The sequence below is a fragment of the Cavia porcellus genome, unplaced genomic scaffold, assembly GCF_034190915.1.
Source record: "Cavia porcellus strain 051 isolate PalLab524CR breed Dunkin Hartley unplaced genomic scaffold, mCavPor4.1 scaffold_7, whole genome shotgun sequence".
In the NCBI taxonomy this organism is placed as follows: domain Eukaryota; kingdom Metazoa; phylum Chordata; class Mammalia; order Rodentia; family Caviidae; genus Cavia; species Cavia porcellus.
In genome coordinates, this window is record NW_026947490.1 from 22,790,134 (window position 1) to 22,808,246 (window position 18,113).

General features: G+C 56.3%; 1 protein-coding gene and 1 long non-coding RNA gene across 2 annotated transcripts; one reads left to right on the forward strand and one right to left on the reverse strand.

Moving 5' to 3' along the window:
* Positions 1-1,371: 1,371 nt before the first annotated feature.
* Positions 1,372-4,399, reverse strand: LOC134476861 (uncharacterized). The gene is made up of 2 exons (XR_010048643.1): positions 2,758-4,399; positions 1,372-1,805 (listed from the first exon to the last, which is right to left on the reverse strand). It is a non-coding gene; the product is annotated as an uncharacterized LOC134476861 (long non-coding RNA).
* A 148-nt stretch (positions 4,400-4,547) lies between these two features.
* Cblc (Cbl proto-oncogene C) lies at positions 4,548-17,075 on the forward strand. Its single transcript, XM_013146880.3, has 12 exons — positions 4,548-4,965; positions 7,231-7,377; positions 7,485-7,641; positions 8,230-8,351; positions 9,348-9,485; positions 11,574-11,661; positions 12,384-12,515; positions 12,969-13,124; positions 13,321-13,401; positions 16,607-16,716; positions 16,837-16,916; positions 16,998-17,075. The coding sequence occupies exons 1-11, from the start codon at positions 4,613-4,615 to the stop codon at positions 16,844-16,846; spliced, it is 1,494 nt and encodes a 497-aa protein (XP_013002334.1). The 5' UTR covers positions 4,548-4,612; the 3' UTR covers positions 16,847-16,916; positions 16,998-17,075.
* Positions 17,076-18,113: the final 1,038 nt, after the last annotated feature.

Consider the following 18,113-nt stretch of genomic DNA (forward strand, 5'->3'; position numbering starts at 1 on the left):
GCTTAGGGGTGGGGCCACGGAAGCCGGAGCCGCTCCGGACCCCAGAGAGGAGGCCAGCCTGTGTTCCGCGCGCCCTCTAGTGGCCACTCTGTAGACCTAGCTGCTGCGTTTTATTTAACAGAACCTGTGTATATTACCATGCAATTTACCCAGCATACACAATTCCATACCTTCAGAGCACTCACGGAATTCTACAATCATCAGAATTATTTTATTTTATTATTTTATTTACTGAGTGGTTTGTTTGTGGCAGGGTCTCACAATGTAGCCCAGGTTGGCCTCGAACTCAGCAATCTTCCTGCCTCAGCCTCCCAAATACTGGAATTACAGGCATGTGCCACCATGCCTGGCCTCATTGGCTTTCTTCGAGATAGGGTTTTATATGTCATTCAGGCGGGCCTTGAACTCACATCAATCCTGCCTTAGCCTCCGGAGTGCTGGGGCTACAGGCCTAAACCACCACGTGAAGTAGAATTTATTGTAAAAGATTCTCTCACCCCTAAAAGAAATTTACATGGCCAGGGATAAAGTTCAGCAACACATTGCCCACCTGGCAAGCACAAGGTCCTGAGTTCGATTTCCGGTACCAAAAAAACCCCCATAAGTAGTCAATTCCTGTTTTCCCACATACTCCCCTCCCCCTCTCCCCTATTTTCACTGTATTTTGTGTCTCTATGAATTGACTTATTCTGATTGTTTCATAAAAATAGAATCACACTATATATGGTATTCTGTGGCTGGCTTCTTTCACTTAGCATGGTGATTTTTTTATGTGTAAAAGTTTTCTTTAAAGATAAAAGGAGAAGAAAACAAAATGCTAAAAGCATTTTGATGAAGAAGGCTGGAGATTAGCTCAGCAGCACAGGGCTGCCAGGCAAGCGTGAGGGTGTGAGTCCAATCCCAGGTACCAGAAAACAAAAAACAAAAAAGGAAGAGAAAATGGGTCCTCGGCCTAGCGCCCTGATTTCTAGGGCCAGCCACGCTGCAGAATGTGTCAGAATTTTATTCTTTCTAACTGTCAAAAAAAAGACAGAATTGTATGAAGACACCACTTTATCTTATTTTGTGAGATTTCATATTGAACTCTGGCCTATGCACTGAGCTGCAACCTCAGCCCCAGATAGATACATTTTTTTGAGACAAAGTCTTGCAATATAGTCTTTGCTGACCTTGAACTCAGTATTCAGCCCAGGCTGGCCTCAAACTCCCCACAGTCCTCCTGCTTCAGCCTCCCAAGTGCTGAGATTACAGTCATGTGCCACCATGTCCAACTCTTTCTAAATCACTAAATTGCCCAGGCCAGCTTTAAACTTTTAATCCTCCTGCCTCAACCTCCCAAAGGGCTTGACAGTCTTGTACCACCACACCCAGTGAGCTCATCTATTTATTTATTTAAGTACATAATTCATTAATTTTGCAGCGCCAAGGTGGCATTCTTTATGTGTCCATTCATCAGCCAAGGACCATCCGGCCGTGGCTCCGTGACATTCTTGAACTGCGGCCAAACTATTTTTTGCAGCAGCTGCAGCATGCAACATTCTCGCCCACAGCGTGTGACTCCCGTGTGGCCATGTCGCTGCCAACACTTGCTCGTGTCTGTCTTGGGTACAGTGGCCATCTTGGGGAGTGTGAAGGGAGTTCTGTTTGACCTCATTTGCAGTGCTGGGAATGGTGCCCAGATTTCAGACTTGGGCAGCTGATGCCACAGCCCCTCCTGAGGTGGGATTTCCTAGCGGTTTGGATTTTCATTTTCCTGACTGACAGTGGTTTTGAGCATCTTCTCATGCCATCCAGTTCTTTTGTGCCTGAAACACAACCATATGAACTGTTTACCCAGCCAGGCGTGGTGGTGGATACCTGTAATCCCAGCACGTTGGAGGCTGAGACAGGAGGATTGCTGCGAATTCAAAGCCATCCTGGGCTAGATAGTGAACGCAAAGTCAATACAGACTACATGGTGAGACCCTGTCTCAAAAAAAAGTTTGCCCACCTGTGATCCTGGTTATTTAAAACAAAGCAGCAGCAGTGTCTCTGAAGCCCCGTAGGCACTCACATCCAACCCTTTCCTCCCTGTACCCTGGGCTCACTGGTCAGTGTCTCCAGGCATGCTATGACACTGCACATGCCCTTACACACTAAGGCACTGCAGGTTTTTCACATCTGCCATAAACAACAGAGTCCTGCACTAATCACCCGCACTTGAGGATTTTTTTAATTCATGAAATTGGTTTTCTAGTCTGCTGTGATAAAATGCCACCAGCAAGGTGGCCCCCAATGACAGAAATTCATTCACTCACAGTTCTGCAGGCTAAAGCCCAACAGCAAGCTGTCACGGGGCTGTGCTTTCTGGATGCCGTCTGTGTGTGTGTGTGTGTGTGTGTGTGTGTGTGTGTGTGTGCACGCACGTGCGCACATTTCTGTATCTGTGCCTTAGATCCCTTCTTTTAAGGAGAACACTTGTCACATTAGATTTCAGGCCCACCCTAATGCGACATGACTTCATTGGAATAACCTGACTACGTCTGCAAAGACTTTGTTTCCAGACAGTGCACGCCTGTAGTCTCAGCTACGGCAGAGTGAGAGGCCAGCCTGGCCAACTTAGTGAGACCCTGCCTCAAAATTAAAAATAAAAAGGGGACTGGGTGTGTACCTCGCTGGGAGGGGGCTTGCCCAGCATGTGTGAGTCCCTGGGTTCACATCCAGTTCTGCAAAATGAACAAACAAAAGCAAGCCCAAACCAGACAGGGTGGTGCCCACCTGAAGTTCCAGCACATAGGAGGCTGAGGCAGGAGGATCCAAGTGAGTTTGAGGACAGCCTGGGCTCGTGTTGCCGGTGTTTGTCTCCAATTCATTCATCTCCAGCGCTGTGCAGGATCCCATGAGAGTCCCACACCGCAATTTCCTGGCGACACTTAACCTTTTCCCCACTTTCCTCCATTTCCGACAAGACTGCAGTGAATATCCCTGCAGACGTCTCTCGGAGTTTCTTAGTATTTTTCAAACTGCCAACCAGGACCCATTAGTGGGTTATGAAATCAATTTAGTGGCTCGAAAGCACAGTTTTCCTGTGGATGAATGGAATTAAGTAGAAGATGTTAAAACGCACACGCGCGGAGTCTGGGCAGAGCCCTGCGGTGAGAGCCCAATGTGATTCCTGGCTTCAAGGGCCCGCGAAGGAGGCAGCAGGCGCGCTGGGCGGAAGGCTGTCGGGTTCTCAGCAGGGCTTGCCTCTCTCCAGTCGCCGGCCCTCAGCACAAACTACAATTTCAAACTTTTGCCAAGCTGTGAGTTTTCATTCCGTTCTCTAGCAGAAGATACTGAGACCCAAAGAGATCTGAAAGCCAAGGAGCTCCGAGGTGACCTGTCACCCAGCTGCAAGGACCTGGTCTCGGAGGGTTCCACCAGCGCAGGATTCCTGGGATCTGGAGTTGGGGGGGAGGCAGGGGAGGGGCAGACTACTCATCTCTTGTCCTAAGCCCCCTCCCCTCCCTAAAAGGGGTTTTGAGAATTCAGTGAGCAAATGTTTATGGGAGAGGGCGACTGTCCAACGAATGTTAACTACCATAGTCCTATTTTGTTTGTTTTGTCTTTTTTTTTTTTTTCTCAAAACAGTCTGACCTTGAACTTACTATGTAGTGGAACTCTCAGAGGTCTTCCTGCTTCGGCCTCCTGAGCGCTGTGATTACTGACACGGGCCACCACGCCTGGCATAGTTATTGCTATTATTCAATTTGAAACTCTGTAGTTTGCCAGCAGAATTTGGCCAGGTGACCTGGAGTGTGGCCTGCATGTTCGTGTATGTGCCCGTGTGCGGCGACTGGAGCGGGCCTTGAGCGTCCAGGCGCGGCTGGTAGACCCGAGACCGAGACACAGCTGGCCCAGAGCGCCCTCCAGCGGCTGCCCCGAGATTAGACTTGATTGCTGCTACTGGTTCCGCAGGTTGGGGTGAAAACCACGCCCGGACAGCCTGTGCATTTTCCGCTGCCCCAGCCTTGGAAACCAGGGGGAGCTCCATTCCTGAGCTGCACGCCCAGCCCTTTTTATTTTGAGACAAGGTGTCGCTAAATTGCTCGGGCTGGCCTGAAAGTGTGATCCGCCTGCCTCAGCCTCCTGGGGGTGCCACCACATCCAAGCAGTCTGCAAACTGCTGCTCCTGGGCTACCTAAACTGCAGCCTGATTGCCCGCAGTGACTCCGCGGTGGGGACGCAGAGATCCGTGGGCTCCGCACCGTCCTCCCGGGGGTGAGAGGGGTGGCAGTCGCCCTCAGGCCCATCCTCCTCGGAGGCTCAGCTCTCTGCCCTTTAATGCCACGCCACGACCCAGGGCTGCTGCGCCCCGGAACCACTCCTTGGCCTCGCTGCCTCCACTGAAAGTCCGCGGACCCCCAGGCCCTGCCCCGGCCCCCCCCCCAGGGGCCAGGCGTCCGCAGCACCCCCACCAGAAGACGTCTGGATCCACCCGCAGGGCTCCAGGAAGTCAGCTCCCGGCCGGGCCTCCAGGCGCCCTGGGCGCAGGCCTGGCCCCGCCCGGGACTCCGCACCTGCGGCCGCGCCCCCGCCGCCAGCGCCCAGCAGCTGCCCTCACCGGTGCGTGCCCGGGCGCCCGGGGACCATGGCAGCCGCGGCGGGCCCGCGAGGGGGGCAGTGGGCAGAGCAGCGTGCGCTCGGCCGGGCGGTGAGGCTGCTGCAGAGCCTGGAGGAGCAGTGCGGGGACCCCCGGCTGGCCATGGGGCCGCCCTCGCTGCGGGACCTGCTGCCCAGCACCGTGCGCCTCCTGCGGGCGGTGGCCAGAGTCCGCCACGACGCCGGCCCGGGCGGCTCGGAGGGTCCGGGGGGCGCCTGGAACTTCCTGCAGGTGTTCCTGGCCAACCTGGAGGCCAAGGCCAAGCAGGTGGCCGGGCTCCTGCCAGGCCGAGGACGACGGGGAGCCAGCGACGACCTCTTCCTGGAGGGCTCCAGGCTCAGGTGAGTGGACGGTGGCAGCCCGGGGTGTGGCCTGGGCTCCCCGCCTCCTCCCTCAGACCCCGGGACACCGCCCCTCCCGTTCCCCCAGAGTCCCCGAGCCTCAGATGCACCGCCTGGGCATGTGGGGTCGCTGGGCTTCCTGTCCAGGCGGGCAGAGGGTCGCATCTGGAGACCCTGAACACCCGGCCTGGGCTGCTGCCGTCCTGCCCTTCAGTTCCTGGGCAGCAGCTAGCCCAGGGCCTTGGACTGCTCTGCTTTTTCTGCTGCTCTCAGCCCTGGAGCTGCCCAGGGACAGGCCGAGGAGGTCTGGAGCTGAGCCCAGAGGGCGTCTAAGCCAGCCCCTGGGTTCCTCGAGCCTCCCGCAGATCCCCAGCCCTCAAACTTGTGGTTTCTCCTCAGTTCATCCTGAAGTGAAACTCGGGGCCTTAACAACCTGTCTGCTCGTATTTTTTAAATCACTGTGATGTCCAAATTATATCATAAAACAATTAAAAGATTGTTTTTCATAATATATATTTTGCTTCAAAATGGCAAGGCACAGTTATCCTGGGAGGTAAACAGCATGACATAGAATCAAATGGTTTTCCTTTGACATAGAGGAATTTTTCTCTTTGATTCCTGGAAAATTCAATATCAGTGTTTTGTTGGTACTGAAGTTTGAGCCCACAGCCTTTGCTTTGAGCTACATCCCTAGTCTTTAAACTCTGAGATAAGATCTTACTAATCTGCCCAGGCTGGGCTCATACCTGCAATCCTCCTGCCTTAACTTCCCAGGCTATCAGAGTTACAGGCATGCACCACCATGCCCAGCTCAGGATCACTGCAAATGTTCAAAAATGCTCATGTAAAATGCAAGTGGATTTAGGGCTCAGATAACTATAAGTGGAATTTCTGCCTCCTCCAGTGTCAGATGGGTCCCTGGAAAGTGAGGTGGGATTAGAACAAACCTTACAAGGGAGCACTGTATCCAACAAATTTTCCAGGGCTGGGGATTTAGCTCAGCGGCATAAGCAGCTGCCTTGCAAGCAGGCCGTTGTGAGTTCGATCCTCAGTACTGATTAAAAAAAAAAATTTTCCCCATCCTAATCACTGTGTCAAATAAATTTCTAGAAGCTTCTGCAAAAAGTGCTAAAACCCCACTGAGCGCCAGTCTCCCGCTCGGAGGGATCTAGAAGGCAGGGATCCTGGGGTGGCCTGTGGAGGCTCAGCTGGAACCCATCAAAGGCCTTCCCAGCTGGGCTATGTCCTGTCCAACCTTATCCAAGCCATGTAGGTAGTTAGAATTTTCTAGTAGACATTTTACAAAAAAAAAAAAAATATATATATATATATATATATATTGTCTTTTTCCTTTTTATTGGTACCGGGGATTGAACTCACGACCGCCTGCTTGCAAGGCAGGCGCTTATGCCGCTGAGCTAAATCCCCAGCCCCTACAAAAATATTTTTTTAAAAAACAGGTGAAATGAGTTTTAATAACTTTTCTTTAACTCCACTATATCCAAAATATTATTTCAACTTGGATTCCTTTGTGCTAAGTGTTTGGAAGGTGGTGTGCATTTCACGTTTTTATTTTCTTTTCTTTCTGTCAGTGTGAGCATGGAACCCAGAGCCCCATGCCTGCCGGGAAAGCAGCCTGACCCGGAACCGCACCCCTTGCCCATGGTAGCTTTTTATTTATTTTGAAACAGAGTCTCACTGAAGGTGCCCCGGTTGGCCTCGGACTCGTCATGGGCACCCAGCTGTATTTCACACTTGCAGTACCTCTCAGCCTGGACTGGCCATAGAGCTAGTCACAAAAAATAATCACCACACTGAAGTGTTTTTTGGAGACAGGTCTCACTCTGTAGTCCAGGCTGGCCTCATACTTGTGGTGATCCTCCTGCCTCAGCCTTCCCAGTGCTGAGATTCTAGGCATGCACCACCACGCCCTGATAAAACTGATGCAAATTCCACCCAGGAATTCCGGGGGCTGAGCAGCACCCCTCACCAGGTGGGGACCATCTGAGCATGTGCTGTGACCAGGCAGGCTGTGGAGCACCTCCACCTGCCGGAGGCTCTATGGGTCCTGGCTGCTGCTACACTTCACAGATGGGGAAACTGAGGTCCACAGACAGAATCTCAGCATGGAGACTCTCTCAGGATGCATTCCTATGTGGCACTGATATATTAGAGTCCAGGGGGCCCTGTCCCCATAGGGACACCGAGGGGAGCACTGGTGGGAGCCCCAAGGCCCAGCCCGGTGCACAGAGCTCTCCCCTGCAGGCAGCAGCTGGCCAAGCTGGCCCTCATCTTCAGCCACATGCACGCGGAGCTGGGCGCGCTCTTCCCCAAGGGAAAGTACTGTGGGGACCACTACCAGGTCACCAAGGCAGAAGCCCACGCTTTCTGGAGGGAGCACTGCGGTGCCCGGTGAGTGGCCCACCCTGCCAGAACCCGGGGTGTGAGGGAGCCAGGGGCACGGGGGACCCCAAAAGGCCCTGCCAGGCTCAGCTGACTCTCCCTACCCAACCTCACAGCTGTGTGCTGCCCTGGGCCGAGTTCCAGGCACTGCTGAACACCTGTCACGCTGTGGAACCTGGCGCCACTGCCCAGGCCCTGTGCTCCACCATGGACCTCACCTTCAGTGGCCACGTGTCCATCTTCGAGTTTGACATTTTCACCAGGCTCTTCCAGGTCAGAGAGGACAGGCAGGTCCCCCGGGTCTGAGGGAGGAAACTGAACCTGAATCCCTGGATCTGAGGAAGAAAACTGGGCCTGGATCCCTGGTCTGAGGGAGAAGGCTGGGCCTGGATCCCTGGGTCTGAGGAAGGAAACTGAGCCTGGATCCCTGGGTCTGAGGAAGGAAACTAAGGTTGGATGCCCAGGTCTGAGGGAGGAAACTGAGCCTGGATCCCTGGATCTGATGAAGGAAACTGGGCCTGGATCCCTGGGTCTGAGGAAGGAAACTGTCCTGGATCCCTGGGTCTGAGGAAGGAAACTAAGGTTGGATGCCCAGGTCTGAGGGATGAAACTGAGCCTGGATCCCTGGGTCTGAGGGATGAAACTGAGCCTGGATCCCTGGGTCTGAGGGAGGAGGCTGGGCCTGGATCCCCACATCTGAGAGAGCAGGCCAGGCCTGGGGATGTAAGTGTCTGGGACTTCTGTGTAGACACTGCTGAGTCCCACTAGGGCTGTGAGCAACTGGCTGGATTCTTGGCTCCCGGCGGTGCTAGCAACATGAACTTCCTCTTTGTTCTTCCCTGGCACCAACCTTATCCCCAGCCATGGCCAACGCTGCTCAAGAACTGGCAGCTCCTAGCTGTCAACCACCCGGGCTACATGGCCTTCCTGACATATGATGATGTACAGGCCCGCCTGCAGGCCTACAGAGACAAGCCAGGCAGGTAACCATGGCGGCCTGGGCAGGGGTACCTTGGGGGTCTGGACCAGGCAGCAAGGGCAGGTACAGAGAGCCTCAGAGACTAGGGGATGAGGCTCCTTGGACCCCAGAGAGTGGAAAGCCCATGAAGTACAGGAGCCCCAGAAGGCAAATGTGTCAGCGCTGGTCCAGTTCTGGCTGTACTTCAGACCAGGTGAAGGGCAAAGGAAAAGGAATGGATGAATTCCTAGAATTAAAAAACCCAGAGTATGGGTTGCAGGCACAGCAGGATCCAGGTGTCCAAATCCTACTGTCAGGAATCTGTTTCCATTTGTACCTGTCTTCCGTTTCCTGTGTTAGCTTTGTTGTCAGTCTGTCCTTGTGGTGGCAAATGGCTTCTAGAAACGGTCACTTAGCATCCACTGTAGAATGAGGTAACCTGGTTCTGATACTTCTAGCAAAAGCCCCAGAACTGACTCCTATCCCTGTGGCAGTCAGGAGCCCCGAAATGCCCTGGTCCACCCACCACACCAGAGTCAGCTTTGTCTACAGCCTAGCAGGTCCCCAGGGAGAGCCCTAAACAGACACTGGTGGGGTTGTCATAAGAACTGAGCAGGCAGAGCCAGGTAGAAGTCTCCTGAAGTGGCTGGCAGGGAAGCTGAGGGTGAGCGTAGGGACCCCTGCATCCCTACACAGGGGGAACCAGAAGTGCCTGGGACTCCTGACTTAGAGGAAGGAGGTGGAGACCCACAGGAGGCGAGAGGGAGTTTCATTGGAAAGGAGGAAGAGGAGGGGGAGGGGAGGGGAGGGGAGGGGAGGGGAGGGGAGGGGAGGGGAGGGGAGGGACCAGGGATGGCATTCAGCCGCACGGAGTTCGATTCCGGGCACCGAAAACAAAACACAAAAAAGAAGGTTCTCCCGAGTGTGGCCCCCGAGGGTCTCCGTCAGCTGTGATTTACACGGCAAAGTCACAGCACAAGGCGGGGACATCCCTCACCCCTGCCACCTCGTCTCCCTGCAGCTACATCTTCCGGCCCAGCTGCACCCGCCTGGGGCAGTGGGCCATCGGGTACGTGAACTCGGACGGCAGCATCCTGCAGACCATCCCTCCCAGCGGACCCCTGTCCCTGGTGCTCCTCGAAGGACAGAAGGACGGCAAGTGAGTCCCCATCCCAGCCAACCTGGTGAACCCCCGCGGAGGACGCCACCCCTGCGATGCCACACACGTCCAGCAGGTGGCAGTCGAGGGCCAGAGCGAGGGGGCGCCTTTGTCATGGACAAAGCTGTGAAATGGGCCGCTAGGGCTAGGGAAGAAATCCGGGTAGGGAGGACCTGATAGACAGGCAGGCAGACAGACAGATGGACCGACAGACGGTGTTGCTGCACATCCACAGTAGTTATGTGTCCTGTTTCGTCTTGTTGAGACAGGATCTCACTTCGTAGTAAAGTGTGGCCTTCAACTCACTGCGCGGCCTGGCCTGGAGCTCCGCGCTCCTCCTGCCTCAGCCTCCCGAGGGCTGGAGTGCAGGAGTGAGCCACACGCCCGGCTCAGCCTTGTTCTTGGAAGCCTTTAAAACAGCAAAAGCAGCCTCGCTGTGCCTGCCTCCTCCGCCGTGTGATGGGGATGGCACACTCGATGGCCCGGTGTGGCCAAGCTAGATCGGCGCCCGGTGGCTGCGCATTTGGACCCGACCTGCTCGCCAGCGCCCCGGTGAGACGCCGCAGCGGGGCGCAGAGCGGCGTGTGCTCTCTCCTGCGCATGTGCAGATGGGCAATTTCCCAGCGGCGGGGCCCGCGGGTCTCAGCCCGCGACGCCTGGCCTTCTGGTTTCAGCTCTCACACCACAGAGAAGCTTCGATTTAAACCGGGCGCGGTGGTGGCGCATGCCTGTAATCCCAGCACTCGGGGAGACTGAGGCAGGAGAGCTTGAGTCCGAGGCCAGCCTGGACTACAGAGCAAGACTCTGTCCAACCTCCCCACCCGTGCCAAGTGTCTGCTTGGTCCCCTCTCCGGCATCGCCAGGCTTTTTGTCCCTTTTTCTATTTTGTGTTTGTTTGTTTGTTTGTTTGTTTTATGGTGCTGGAGACTGGACAGAGCGCGCTCCACCGCTGCACAGCATCTCTGGTTCTTTTTATTTTAGGGGAAGCTTTTGCTGTGTACCCCAGGCTGAGCTCCAACTTGCAGTCTTCCTGCCTCAGCTTCTCTGCGTGCTGGGGTGACAGCCATGGGCCACCAGAGCCAACTGAAGTTTTGTCTTAGTTGCCCTTTGCTACCAGTCTTTGCCCTGGGCATGATCATGTTCATTTTACAGAAGGGGAAACTGAGGTCAGCTTGGGTCGCACAGCATGTGACGGTCACTGTGGGACCCCAGCCAGGCAGCTCGTGCTGTTCTACAGCGGCTGCCTTTGCCCTGCAAAGCAAAAAATAGAAGGAAAGGTCTCAGGAGACCTTCCAGTGCCGAGAGCCTGAAGTCCAACGAGTTAGTTGCTGCAACAGCCCGTGGCCCTGTCACGACCAGGCTTAATGGGAACAGTGGAATCCCAGCCCAGCATGCAGCACACATCCTCAGTTCCAGCACTGGGGAGGCTGAGGCAGGAGGGTTGCAGATTCAAGCCCAGCCTAGAAAATTTGGCAAGATGCTGTCTCAAAATTTTTTAAAAAACCAGGCATGGTAGCACATACCTGTTATCCCAGCACCGGAGAGGTTGAGGCAGGAGGATCGCCATATGCTTGAGGCCAGCCTGGATTACACAGTGAGTTCAAGGCCAGCCTGAACAACGTGATGAGACCTTGTCTCAAAAAAAAAAAAAAGAAAGAAAGAAAGAAAGAAAAGAAAAAGAAGAAAAGTAGGATCCTGAGAGAGGGCTACTGAAACCTGGTTCCATTTCCTGTCCAACCTGCCGCGTGCCTCAAAAATGAGTCGGGGGGGGGGGGATATTTAGCTCAGCGGCATAAGTACCTGCCTTGCAAGCAGGCAGTCGTGAGTTCGATCCTTGATACCGATAAAAATGAAAAAGACCAAAAAAAAAAAAAAAAGAGTCACCAAGGTTTTGTGGGGCCACTTTGGGAGGGCCGGCAATGCTGCCCTGTCCTGGGGGACCCCGGGACCCTGGACAGGCCCAGTCGCAGCCAGGAAAGGCAGTGGGTTGCAGCAGCCTGTCAGCCCCGGAGCTCTGCCGGTCCTTCCTCCCCGCTCTGGGAGGGAAGAGACTGTGCCCCCCACCTAGCCCGCGACTCCCTCCCCCAGCTTCCTCTACCCAGACGGGAAGAACCGCAACCCAGACCTGACAGCGCTCTGCCTGGCTGCACCCCAGCAGCACATCCACGTGTCAGAGGTAAGACCCAGGAGCCCCTGTGATGGCACACGCCGGTGACCCCAGCACGCGGGAGGCTGAGGCAGGAGGATTGCTTCGAGTCCAAGGTCAGCCGGGGCTACATAGCGGGACCCTGTCCCCAAAACAAAACACCTCGCCTTGGTGCCGAGTGCTGGTTGGTGGCTGTGTGACCTCGGTCCACCCCTTGGCCTCTCTGAGGCCCAGTTCATCCTCTGGAAACTGCGGCTCTTCCTGCCTCTCGCCCAGGGGTTATCGTGGGGCTTGGATGAGGAAGTAGGACTGCTGAGATCATCAGACCAGGGAGTGCACTTGAGCGTTTGCCAGGCAGAGATTCTATTCGTCGCTTATTGGAAATTGTTTTTTATACTTACAAGGGATGGAATCCAAGATCTTCAGGCTGAGCTACAGCCCCAGCCCTTTTAGAAATCTTTTTGAAAAACAGACTCACTCTCACTGAGTTGTCCAGGCTGGACTCAGACTTGCAACCCTCCTGCCTCAGCCTCCCAGAGTGCAGGGATTTACAAGTGTGCACCACCACACCCAGCTGGAAACTCAGATTTCACAGGGCAACCTGCGTTTTTATTTGCTAAATCTGGTAACCCCAAGAGCAGGCCGGGAGGAAGTCTCCTGGCAGGAGGGGTCAGGGGTGTGAGGCTGGGCAGCCTCCTGTGCTGCCCGACCTCCTGACCTCCGGTCTCGTCCTTACCACCTGCTCACTGCAGGAACAGCTGCAGCTCTACTGGGACATGGATTCCACATTCGAGCTGTGCAAGATCTGTGCCGAAAGGGACAAGGACGTGAGGATCGAGCCCTGCGGACACCTGCTCTGCAGCCATTGCCTGGCTGCCTGGCAGGTGGGCCCCTGCCCTGCCTCCTCACCCCGGGTCCCCCCGCCACAGTAAAAGTCCCAACAGGATCTCCCAAGGGCCTTAAGGATCAGATGGAGAAACCAAGGCCCACAGAGCAGACCACAGCTGGGGACCCCCAGGCCCACTGCCTGTCAGCACCCCCATTTCCACCTGGCCCTGCCCACACCAGCACACTATGAGGGACAGGATGTCCTCCTTTCTCGCTGGGTAACCTAGAGTTGAGGGTTTCGCTCTGAGCCGTGGCCTCCTCCTGTGGAGGACAAGGCTAATGGTGGGAGCTCTGGGGGCAGGGGAGGCATCCCCCCTCCCCGGCTGCATTTCTGTGCCACCTCCTTCCCTCTCTGTCCTCGCCACGTCACTATGGTGGAGGTGACGTCCTCAGAGTCTGAGAACAGGCAGGCCCAGGGCGATGCTGACCCCCTCCCACCTGCCGCCCAGCACAAGGACAGCCAGACGTGCCCCTTCTGCCGCCGTGAGATCAAGGGCTGCGAGGCCGTGAGCTTCTATCGGTTCACCGGAGGCACAGTGGAGGGCAAGGCCAGTGCCGTGGACACAGACCCCAGCCGTGACCAGGAGAGCGTGGAGCGGGAGCAGGTAGGCAGGGCCGGTGCGGGACGGATTCCTGGGTCGTAGGGAGGAGGCCGGGGCACGGATCCTGTGTGTCAGGGTTCTGGGAGTGGCTGTCACATCCCGTCACATCTGGAACAGCGCTGGGCTCCTCCTCCAGGCAGAAGCCGGAGTGGCTAAGGAGGACATGGCTGCTCACCAAGACCCCATCTTCCTCCTCCAGGTGGCCCCTCCTGCTCCTCCTCTGCCCCCTCGGGGAGATCTGCCCCCCAGGAGACCCAGAAGTGAACACCAGCTGGAGGTGGTGAGTCTGGCGCCACTTGTGTTGGGCAGCTGGGTGTCACACAGCCCCAGTCTTCCTGGGGTGGCCACGGCTGGGGGCAGGGAATGTGGGGGCCCTCCCCTTGGCCCATGTGGAAGGCTCAGTGCAGTCTGGTAGCTCCCGTCCTCTGTGACCACTCCTGTTTTCTTTGCTCCTCTGCTTCATTTGTTTCCTTGCACTCCTCCCAGTGTCCCAGGTACATCCTACCCCAGGGCCTTTGCACCTGCATCTCCTTCAGCCTGAGCTTCTTTCCACACTCACTGTCCTCCCTCCTCTCCAGGATGCTTTCCCTGACCACCCCTTTGAGAAGAACAACCATGTCCCTCAGCCCCTGCCCCACCATGAATCCACAGGCCTTAAACTTGTGGTGATCATCCTGCCCCAGCCTCCCAAGTGCTAGGATTACAGGGGTGTGTCTTGAGGCCCAGCATCTACAGTATCTTCTGGCACCGGGGCCAGCTGGTCCAAACCCCCTGGGCATCAGGACTTTGTCTTTCTCTCTCTCCATTACATGCATGGTGTGTCCGGGGAGCCAGTGCTCGGTGTGTGGGCACCAGATAAATGGGCTTCACTGCGTTTTCCCAGTAGCCCTCGGGAGCCAGGAATGGTCCCCTCCTCACCGTCCGGGAGGGGGCGGCAGGGGGCGGAGTTTCAGGGAGGAGCCTCACTACCCAGAGCCACACAGCCTGAACCAGGGTTTCCGTATTTTAGTTGCTTCTGGGTTTGTTTTTTTAAGGATCCGTTAGTGCTCCTGTCTTTGCAGCCCTGGAGATGGAGAGCCCGGGCCTCGGCACCTGGAGGGAGGTGCGCTGCTCCTGGGCTATACTGTCCTGACTCTGTTTGGATTTTTGTTTGTTTATTTGGGGATTTTGTTTTGTTTTGCTGGTGCTAGGAACTGAACTCAGGATCTTCTCTGAGCTACATTCCCAGTCCTTTTTAGTTTGTTTGTTTTTTCTGTCTTATTTTTTTATCTTTTTTTTTTTTTCTTAAACCAGTACCAGGGATCGAACTCATGACCACATGCTTGCAAGGGAGGCGCTTATGCCGCTGAGCTAAATCCCCAGCCCCTTATTTTTTTATCTTGAGACAAGGTCTTGCTAAGTCTCTAAATTGTCCAGGTTTGCCTCAAACTTGGAATCCTCCTGCCTCAGCTTGCCACGTTGTTGGGAATTATGGGTATATACCATACCTTTCTGCTATTTATTTTGGCTTTTTGTTTGTTGTTGTTTTGAGACCAGACCTCACAAAGTAGTTCGGGCTGCCCTTGAAATCACTATGTAGCCCCAGATGGCCCGGAACTCACAGTGATCCTCCTGCCTCAGCCTCCTGAGTGCTGGGATCACAGGTGCACACCGCCATGCCTGGCCATCTGCTTATTTTGATCATTATGTTAGTGCATCCTGGCCGTTCTTTCCATCACTTGATTTTCTGAGCTCTGGGCCTGCCGGGAAGGGGCAGATCTGTTAGTCTCTTGAGCACATTACACAGTAGCTTTAATCAATACTGAACTGACCTCAAACAAACAGCGCAGGAAGTCCGGAACGTTATTGGACCAGAGCAAACAGAGAGCCAGCAGGAAGGGGGTGGGGTGGCTCGGAGACCAGAGAAGGAAGCTAAAAACAGATCCTGTGGACCTGTAGCCAAAAGCAAATGGAAATGTTAGGAGCACTCAGCTACTCCCGGGGGACAGCTAGGGGAGGGGACGCGGCCAGTGGCCCCTCCCACCCGGACAGCGATGGGTGCACCTTTGCCGGCACCAGGCCCGCACCCCAACCCCAACACAACCCCCTCCTTGCAAAAGCCAGGCGACTCCTGCTCTCTCTTCTTCATCAGAACCCGCCACATGGGGACAGGACAGCGGGCTCACTGCTGCTCCTTCCCCCTGAGGTGGCCGGCCTCACGTCCTCACGGAGTAGGGAGCACGCTGTGACATTTGCTCTGTGCCTGGAGCTGTGGGACCCCCACACACACTGGCCCCGGGCCGGCACTGGGCATGGAACGGAGCCTGGGACTTTGCCAAACCCTTTTTATTTTTTGAGACAGGGTCTCACTAAGTTACCCAGGCTGGCTCGAGCCTGCCATCCTCCTGCCTCAGCCTCCTGAGGTGCTGGGATGACAGGTATGTCTCACTGTGCCCAGTTTGTTTTATTTTTACTTTCATTTCTAGACAAGGCCTGGTTTTATTACCCAGCCTTGGCACTCCTTTTCAAATACCCCGCTGTGACAGCCCCGTGAGGGCTGTACCACTAGGCCCCCATTCAACGCAGAGGGACGCTGATGCTCGGGAGCCGAAGGTCCCTCGGGATCTGGGACCACCACACTGGGGCCCAGCCTGCCCGATCCACTGCCTTGGTTCCGAGTGCACATGGTGGCCGAGAGGCCTGTCCCTGCTTCCTGGGGCTCTCACGGCTGCCAGATGCCTCAGAGCTGTGCTCCTGGCCAGGGTCCCCATGACTGTGACTGTCGCTAGGAAGGCTCCCCTAGGTGACGCTGTGTGCAGAACGGGGACAGGTGTGGGGCAAGCCTGACCGCACGCCTCCACAGAGCCTGCGAGATGGGCTTTGCGTAGGCTGTCACGTCCCTTCCCTTTCCCCTTCCTCCTCGGAAGCCCCGCTGCTTCCCCAGCACGAAGAAGAATTCAAGCCAAAGCCCTGGGCCTGCCTCCTCCCCCAGCTCCCCTGGGGGCCCCTACTTCCTGCCCTCAGCCTTAGCCCATCATCCCTACCTGCCAGAGGCAGCCCTTGGCCAGGACACCCCTGAGACTGTCCTTGATGGTAGGCCGGTGACTCACCCTCGGCCCGGCTAGGTAGACCCTCAGCTCCGTGAACAGAGGAATATTTTTCTGTTCTCTTCATGGCTGTGTCCTCAGAGCCTAGGACAGGGCCTGACACATTGGATGCTCCGGGTGGATGGGTGGGTGGGTGGGTGGGTGGGTGGGTGGAGTAGATGGTCCAGCGGGCGGTGGATGGAGCAGATGAGTGAATGGGTAGGAAGTAGGCGGATGGTGGATGCCACATGGGCACACAGAGCTTCACCCTCCTCACGGCAAAGACCAAGGGGAAACCAGCTTACACTGGGGGCAGGACCCAATCCTACGATCCTGGGGTCCCCCGTCACAGCATCACTCCTGTGTGGGCCCACAAAATGACACTAGGACAGCTCCCCTAGTGAATGTCCTCCCTTCCAGGCACCCCTGGCACTCCCCCGACTCCGGGCCCCCATTCCCTTGCCGAGAACCAGGGCCGTAGCCCAGTGGAGTGGCGGCTCCAGGGCCCAGGCCACCGAGGGGGCCGCAGGGTGAGTGGGGAGAGGGTGATGTGTGAGGAGGTAGGGTTGGAACTCCTGGACCTAAGGACGAGGGGTGGAGGGGAAACCCTGGTCCCAGGAAATCAACTGCCCCCATCTCCTCCCTTACAGAAACTCCTAAAGGAAGTGCACCCCTCCAGCTGCCTCTGTGGGCCCCCCCACCCCCGCAGGCTCCCAGGCCTTGAAGCCAGGTGAGTGCGCCTCCCCCACCTCTCCAGCCTCCAACCTGCCTTCGAGACCCCATCCTCCCTGACTCTTCCTCTCCCTCCCAGGGTGCCCAGATGCGCTGCTACAACGGACCCTCAGGGGCTGGAAGGGGTTTGTGATCCGAAATAAAGTCCCAAGCCTGACAGGACCTCTAGTGCCTGGTGGGAGAGGGCGGCAGCCACCAGGGGGCAGCTTGGCACGGAGAAAGGGTGGCCCCCAAGCCCCATGCCCACAGGGTCACCCAGGGCACCCAGCCTTCTCTGGCAGTCCTGGGAGTCCTGCAACCCAAGTTCTCGGGGAATCCGGCATCCAGCCCTGGTGCATCGTGGCAAAGACATTCCTGGGGGCACAGACCCAAGTTCGCCCCTGGTCTGAGGGACCCGACCTTTCCATGCGAGGGAGGCGCCCACCCAGGCCAGCTCCCTCACACCTGTCTGTGTCCTCCCGTCTTGGCCCTTCTCCCAGAGCAGAGAGTCTAGATCACACCAGGAACGGCCTCCCACCCGAGGGCCCACTGCCATTCGAGCAGCCACACCTCAGGTGACGGACTATGCCCAGCCCTGGGCCCCACAGTGCTGCTAATACAGCAGTGGCTGCTGCTGCCCTGCAGCTCACGTCCCAGAGTGGGGGACAGACCAGGGAGGACCCAGAGTGGGTCCCAAGGGTTACAGGAGAACAGAGGGGGTGCCTGACCCCACCCGGGAAATCAGGAAGAACTTCCAGGAGGCGGTGACGGCTGCACTGAGATGGAAAAGATGAGGCGAGATCTCCGTAGGGAGAGCAGGGAGGAGGGGGTGCTCTAAAGTCCCCATCCAAGCCACAGAGCCGCATGAGGGACAGAAAGGGACTTTACTGACAGGGCTTGGGGTCACTCCCAGAACCCCAGGAATGACTTGGAGAGCCAGGATGGGAGCGTGAGCAGGACTGGCCGCTGGCCAGTGGTCTCTAGCCACAGCACTGGTCTGATGAGGACACTGGTCCCCTGCTGATCGGGCCCCTGAGCTGTCACCGCCTAGGCCATCCATCCCAGAAGAGGGATGTGGCTGCTTTTCTCGTTAGCTCATGCTCAGCACATCACCGTCACCCCGTGACTTAGCAGATGACAGCAATGACTGCCTTATTACTCACGGCCACTGGGGGCCAGGATGTGGGGTGGCCTCGGAGGAGCCTCTCCAGCTGCA